This window comes from Myotis daubentonii, chromosome 9 (genome assembly GCF_963259705.1).
Source record: "Myotis daubentonii chromosome 9, mMyoDau2.1, whole genome shotgun sequence".
In the NCBI taxonomy this organism is placed as follows: domain Eukaryota; kingdom Metazoa; phylum Chordata; class Mammalia; order Chiroptera; family Vespertilionidae; genus Myotis; species Myotis daubentonii.
In genome coordinates this window covers 40,619,959-40,627,670 of record NC_081848.1, presented here as the reverse complement: position 1 = coordinate 40,627,670, position 7,712 = coordinate 40,619,959, and the positions used below count along the sequence as shown (strand labels likewise).

General features: G+C 51.0%; 1 protein-coding gene across 1 annotated transcript in view; it reads right to left on the bottom strand.

Moving 5' to 3' along the window:
• Positions 1-3,625: 3,625 nt before the first annotated feature.
• MAP6 (microtubule associated protein 6) overlaps positions 3,626-7,712 on the bottom strand; it is a 79,500-nt gene continuing 75,413 nt past the window's right edge. The window contains exon 4 of the mRNA XM_059708411.1: positions 3,626-4,908. Within this exon, the coding sequence (XP_059564394.1) occupies positions 3,765-4,908 (1,144 nt within the window). The 3' untranslated portion in view covers positions 3,626-3,764. The remainder of the gene's footprint in view (positions 4,909-7,712) is intronic.

Here is a 7,712-nt window from a genome sequence, read left to right as displayed (position 1 = left end):
CCGGGCAGGGGGGTGAGCCTGCGGGAGTGGCCGTGCGCGAGTGCGCGGACCGCCGCGGGCGGGGCTGTGGGCAGGGAGGAGCCCGGCCGGAGGACTCCGGGCTCCGGGGTCTTGTGCGGAGTGTGGGCATCTTCAGGATCCGAGTCTCAGATCGGGGCTCAGACGCTGAACCCCTCGGATTAGGCCCTGGAACAGGAGCAGGACCTCCCCTTGCAGAAACCCCTCCCCCTGGTCCCCCAGACCCCCCAACCCCCTCTCAGCCTCCTCTCCCCTCCCCGAGGCGGCCACGTGGGCGCAGGCAGAGTCGCTGTTGGCCTGTATCAGGGTTCCCCAAACCTCCCAGGGGAGGGACAGCAAGAAGGGGGTTGGAGATGGTGGATGCTAGGGGGGGCTGGGAAATGGCTGCAGCAGGGAAGAACCAGGCCCCAATGAAGTCTGCATCTGGACGGGGTGAGGGGAATCTAGTTCATTTCCCGCCTTTCCCCGCCCCAGCCCAGGACCGAGCTTGGCCGTCGCCTCCCTCACTGGGCCTTCTTTCTAAGCGGTAGGAAGCTGCCCGAGGTGCTGATGTGGCGGCTGCCTGCACGATTAGGATCTCCTCTAATCGTCAGGACCAGGACCCTTTGAATAACGAGGTCATTGAGGTGACTTGCTGGGCTGGAACCCAGGTCGGCCCTCTCCCAAGTGGAAGCTGCCCTGTTTGGCAGCCACCAGGTCCTCATCGGCACCCTCAGCTTGTGTCATCGAGCATCACTCTCCTTACGGAGCCCCTGCTGGCACCGGAGCCTGGGTTCTCCTTACAGTTTAGGGCAGCCCTTCCCGGTTCCTTTGTGCACTTCTTGTCCTACCTCCGACAGGTCTCCAGAGCTTTGAGCTCGGCCCACTTGTCTTCCCATTCAGACACTGTCCCTGGGGGAGCTCAATGTGTGCCCTCCCCAACATGGGGCTTCAGTGAGGAGCCCCCCAACCTCTCTCCCCTCCCCCCCCCCCACATAAACACAGAGGCAGCTCTCTTCAGAGGCGGAAACCCAGCAGGCAATGGCCTGGATATCTGCCCCAGGATGTTACACATCCCAGGGATGGCACCAGCATCTGCCTGGCCCGTGGGACTGTGCAGGTAATGGGACCAGGTGTTCGGGTCAGAGGGAGGACTGAAAGGAGGGAGGTGTCCGTACACAAGACTCCTTTAGCCTCGGTGTGGCCCTTTCTTGTCTGCAGGGCCCTATTGCAACGCACAGGGCAGCAAGCTCTGTGTTGGGCCGGGAAGAATCCTCACAGTGTGTGTGTGTGTGTGTGTGTGTGTGTGTGTTGTAGAGGTTGCTTCTGGAGCAGAAATCCCTGGTTCTGTTGGGAGAGGGCTGAGGAGACAGGCCTGGTGTCAGTTGCTCAGAAAAATATGGACGCCATCAATGCTTCCTGTGGTGATTCTCTGTAAGAATCAAGCCGAGCTCCTTTAAAGGGAGGCCTTTAACAACGACCTTTAAAGGGGGGTAGTATCCCTAAGGGTCATAAAAATCTTCAAGGGGGATGAGTGTTCCTTGGGAGCCAGCTTTGGTGAGGGCAATAGGTGGGGCTCCCCCTACACCCCCAGGTCCCTGAGGGTTTGGGGTTTTAAAGGGGAAGCTATCATGGCCCAGACACTGGGACCCTCACAGGACACATCTCTAACCAAGGCAGAACTTCAGCCCCTCGGCAGCCCCTAGCCTTCTTCCCGGGCCCGCCAGCAACACACTCATCGCTCACAAGACGGACCGCCTCACTCCCTTCCCGAGGTCCTGGGCTTCAGAAAACTGGTCACCTGTGCCGGGTCCATTTCCTGCCCAGAGACCTGCTACATCCCTTGGTCAAACCGCCATGCAAATCAGGTTCCTTTCATTCAAGGACCTCTGGTTCTCCAGCCACACATGTGACGCCCCTGCCCATCCCCTACTCGGGCTGTCTGAACGCCATGGCCACTTTCTCTGAGAAACTTTCCTGGCTCCCCCCTCCAGGTATCTTCTCAAACCAGGCCTTTAGCTGTCCCGTGCCTTCACGCAACCTTTACTAGTCGCAACACTGGGACTCCTTTACCACAGTGACTTCAACGATCAGCACTGAGCAAGACACAAAGTGGTTGCTAAGGAAAAGTCGGCTGTGCGGGAATGAATGGGGGCTTGAGGTACTGTTTTCGAAGCTCCGGCTGAGCTGTCCTGGCTGCTGAGAATCAGCAGGTGTCCTGGGACCCTTCTGATCAGAGGCCTGGTTTTCTCAAGAAGCATGACATCTGGATGAGCTTTAGGACCAAGCCTTTGGCAAACAACTGTTACCCAGAATGACCCTGAGCCAGCAGGGACCCTGCTTCTGTTTTTGCTACAGGCTTCAGCTCTGATCCACCCAAGGGCTCAGCCTGCTGTGATTTGGTACTGGTTTCTAGGCTTTCATGGGACCTGACCTGGAAAATAATTGAAAATATACATTATGTGTTGGTCTTTGTTCCCCATTCCCGGCATAGAACTCCTAAAACACTTAAAATTTCTTGGGTGATGCTTTTGTTTTAATGAGGTGATTCTTGGTGGGCTCCTGGATAGCTTCAGCAGAAAGATGAAGCCACGAGTAGAAGCTTGGAACTCTCAGCTTCACCCCATCTTCTGAGAAGAGGTTGAGTTAATGATTGATCGTACCTACATGATGAAATGTTCATAAAATCCCAAAAGCATGAGGGTTGGAGAGTTTCTGGGTCGCTGGAGCTATTGGGAGGGCACTGAAGCTCTATGCCCCTTCCTCTGTATCTGGGTATTCATCTGTAGCCTCTATCCTTTTATGGCAAACCAGTAATGTGTTTCCAACTTCTGTGAGCACAGAAGCTCCACGCCCCTTCCTTCCATCTGGATGTTCATCTGCATCCTTTATCCTTTTGTGACAAACCAGTAATGTAAGTGTTTCCGACTTCTGTGAACCATTCTAGCAAATTGTTGAGACTAAGTAGGGGGTGTGAGAACCCCAATCATACCCAGTCAGAAGTACAAGTGACAACCTGGGACTCGAAAGTTTGCATCTGAATTGTGTATGTGTTGTGTGGGGGTGGGGAGCAGTATTATGAGACGCCCTTACCCTGTGGGAGCTGACTATCTCCAGGTAGATAGTTGAGTTAACTTGTGAGACATCCAGCTCCCACACATCAGGTGTCAGAAGTGAAGAGCAGGAGGGTGAGAGAGAAGTGTCCTATCCTCCATCTCCTAACATCTCCCACCCACTCCCATCTCATGCTGACAACTCAAAGGAGCTGGGAATTGCTCAGATTCCTCTTGCCTGGGTGGGTAATGAAGAGTCCTTCATGCCCACTTTCAAATGACAGTCATGGCTGGTGTGCTCAGTGGTTAGAATGTTGGCCTGTAGGGGCATGGGTTGACTCTTGGTCAAGAGCATGTATCCAGGTTGTAGGTTTGATACCTGGTCCTGGTTGGGACAGGTGTGGGAGGCAACCAATCAATGTGTCCCTCATATCAATATGTCTCTCTCTTTCTCTGCCTTCCACTCTCTAAAAATCAATGAAAAAAATATCCTTGGGTGAAGATTAACAACAACAACAACAACATGTGCATGATGTGCGCGCACACACACAAATGGAATCAGAGAAAGACACGGCTAAGCCAGAGGGATTTGTTTTATTAGATTCCAGCAAGACTATACAATACTGTTTCATGCAGATTAAATGTGAGACTTTGCTACCCTGGGGAGGGAGCACTTTCACTGCCACCTCTTTCCTTGGTGTCAAGGGGTGAGTGTCAAGGGGAGCTCTCAATATATTCTGCATGGGGGACAGTTGGGATCGTGACTGGGGGTGGAGGTGAGACAGTGGACAGCTGCGGGCCCCTTGGACCTTGAGTCTTCAGAGGTCCAGGGACCATAGGACCTTGGTCCTTGGCTGGTGGTGGCACTAGAGGATCTTGATCTTTCAGAGGCACCGAGATGATAGGAACTGGATTCTTCACAGGCTCAAGGACCACAGGACCTTGGTTCTTTGGGGGCTCGGGGATCACAGTGCCCCGATCCTTGACTCGTTCTGGGACCATAGAACCTTGATTCTTTACAACTACAGAATCGTGACCCTTCAGAAGCTCTGGGGCCACGCCACCCTGACCCTTGACTGGCTCTGGAACCACTGAACCTTGGTTCTTTGCAGGCTCAGAGAGCATAGGACCTTCTTTCTTTACAGGTGCTATGAGCATGGCACTTCGATCCTTTAGATGCTCTGGGACCATAGGACCCTGATCCTTGACAGGGGCTGGGGCCACAGGACCTGGATCCTTTGGAGTCTCTAGTACCATGGAACCTTGATCCTTAACTCTTGCTGGAACCATTTGATTACTTAGAGACACCGGGAACAAGGAACCTTGGTCCTTGACTGGTGCTGAGATCCCAGAACCTTCATTCTTTAAAGGCCCAGGGACTGTGTGATCTTGATTCTTAACTGCTGTGGAGACCATGGAACCTTGATCCTTCAGAGGCCCTGGGACCGCAGGAGCCTGATCCTTCAGAGGCCCTGGGACCCCAGGAGCTTGGTCCTTCAGAGGCCCTGGGACCGCAGGAGTTTGATCCTTCAGAGGCCCTGGGACCCCAGGAGCTTGGTCCTTCAGAGGCCCTGGGACCCCAGGAGCTTGGTCCTTCAGAGGCCCTGGGACCGCAGGAGTTTGATCCTTCAGAGGCCCTGGGACCCCAGGAGTTTGATCCTTCAGAGGCCCTGGGACCGCAGGAGCCTGATCCTTCAGAGACTTTGGAACAGCAGGGCCTTGATCCTTCCGTGGCTCTTGGATCACAGGGCCTTGATCTTTCAGAGGCCCCAGGCCCACGGGACCTTGTTTCTTGTCTGGCTCTGTGGCTACAGGACCTCGATTCTTATGTGAGTCACTGGTGGGATGGACCTGGCTCCTGCAGAGAAGAGAGAGATGGTCACTGTGAGGGCCAGAGCTCAGGTCAGGGAGGGGGCAGAGCACAGATTGCCTGTGGAGCCTGGGCAGGGCAGCTCTTGCTGGAGAGCCAGGAGGAGAATCTGACTTCCATGCTCTTAGTATAGAACGTGGGGTCAGGTGAGGGGCAGGTTCGGGAACCGTCATTCAGTGTTTGCCAATTGATTATAACCTGCACGTGGCACAGAGGATGGCACCCAGTGAAAACGGCAGTGCTCTAATGGGACGCAGGGTCCTCCAGTGGGCAGCCCGGCAGCCCGTCCACCTCACACTCCACCGAGGCCGCTCTTCCTTCCTCCAGGATAGCTGGGTCCATCCCGGAGCCCCTCTTAGCTGTCTGCTCAGAGGACCCTATCGGCCAGCGTGCTCTTTCCTTGTCCTTCATGGCCTTCTTCTTCCTGAGCCCCTTGGTAAGGGCTAACTGTGGGGAGGGGCTAGGGGCCTATGGCATGCCAAGAAAGAGGGCAGTGGGAATGTCCCCCACCCCCATCCCTTGCAAACAGAAAGGTGTTTTTATCACTGACATTGTTTAGAACAGCCATCACATGGTGATAATAATAAGCAGACCAGCTTCTAATTGGTTTTATTACTGCTTTTAAATTCTCTATGGACAATGTACCCGATCGTTGCCTGTGCCACTGCTATTGCTGCACCTTTGCTAGATGACGGGCTTGGACTCCCCTCGCTGCATCTCACTTCCAGCTCCTTCTACTCTACCTGGGCCCTTGTCCACTTTTACTCCAAGGCTCTGGGACTGATTTCCCTGTAGCCAAGAACCCAAGCCTCACCAGACTCCTCACAGGCTGTGTCATCTACCTCACTACCTCACCCCATCCCTTGACCCACCCACATGGTGGAGAGCAGGTGGCATCACTGACACCAAGGGCAAACATTGCCCCACTCAGACATGCCAGTCTGGTTTGGAATGCACACTCCTTCCTTGCAGGTCGGGCTGAAAGTCACCACTCAGGAGTGGCCACTACCCAGTGTCACAAACCCTTGCTCATTCCACCCACAGTTCATTCCACTTTCTAAATCACTGCTCTCCATAGCTCATTGCAGCAACCCAGCAACCCTGCTAAGTGTGCAGGGAGGGTGTTATCACCCTTACTTGTCAGAGGGAGAAACTGAGGTCCAGAGAGGGCAAGTGATATGGAAAGTTCGAGGATCTGCGTGACCCCTAGTCTGCCTTCTGGAACCTGGCTTCGTCCCCTATAGTGCCTGGCACTTAGTAGGTGCTCATTATACTTTGTGGCCACTGAAGTCTTTAAGGTTAAAACCACTTTAGCATTTTAATAGTTCCTGTTGGCTTTTAGGACTATGTCTTACTTGCTCATTAAAGCTGGTCCAATAAGACCTCTCCTTGGTAACACTTTCTTAGCTCACTATGGTTTCATCTCTCTGGACCTTAAGTTTGTCATCTATTTCATTGGACATAATGATATTTATTTAGAAATTTATGATGATTAGAGATCATGTACCATGACATTGCTATATAATATTACAATTACTCTTCTATTTACTTAGAAGTAAAGTTACACATGGTTGGACTTTTAAAATTCGGACATGTCATCCTGACTCAGAAGCTTTTTACTGGTTAGAATCTTGAGCTTCCAGGAGACTGACATCTGTCAGCAGAAGAGTACACGGCAGCACAGGGGCCTATCATCTAGTCCCTCTTGATGTCTCTAAGCATCAAAGTGGATGGAGAGAAGCCAGGGTGGCTCCCTGGCTCAGCACAACACAGAGCACAGCTGCTCTGGCCAGATGGACACAGCTGGCCACCATCAGTGAGACCTTAGTGTTTGTGGAGAGAGCCAGCAAGGCCACCAGAGGCATACAGAACCCAAGGGTGGGATTAAAATACTTCTAGTGCTTGGTGGATGGCCAGAGAGGGAAAGTAAAAACCTAATTCAGAATTGAATCAAGCAGGAAATTGATTAGATGAACCTTCTCAGGTAATGAATGGCCTGGGTGGGATCATCCTGCAGAGTGATCAAGCTGAGACAGGAGACAAAAAAGGTGACCAGGGATGACTTGATCTCAGGGGCTTGGGTTGCAAACCTACTCCATTGGCAGGGCATGGACTCAGCATCCCCTGATGCCATGGAGAGTAAAAGGAGGGCCAGCTCCACAGTGGAGCCACCGAATACATTTCCCTGAGTGCCTCAGTGACTCTCAGGTCACACCCAAATTGTATTTAGTGAGTACGCTTAGCGAGTTGTAAACTAACTCAAAATTTGCTTGGATATATAACCTTACATTGCTTTGCTTAGTAAACTTGTTTCTTTAGCAAGTGTTTCTCGTCATGGGAAGGTTTAGAATTAATATTAGAAATGGTAAATTAAATGAAATCTATAGTTTTACCTTTTTTTGGTACTATGTTTAGGAAGAATCAGTGTAGAGTTAGTTTGAAAGTATTTGTAATATTTAAAAATAATTTGGCATATTAGAATATGTAACAGATTAGCTTTGTGGTTCCAATATAAAATGTGCAATGGAATCATTTAGACTTGTGATTTTAAATGGGGAGATATAAGGCAATTCTATAAATTTTGTAAACAATGATGAAACTTTTATGACAATCCAATAGTTTTCATATTTTAAGCTTAGTTTATTTTAAATTATTTATAAGTTAATTTAAATTATTCGGGGCAATTAAGTTATAAAATCCCCCTTAAAATGTTATGATTAAAATTTACTAGGTTTTTAAATGTTACTTTGATCTATTAAGCATTCATTTTTATTTTTATTATTACTATTTTT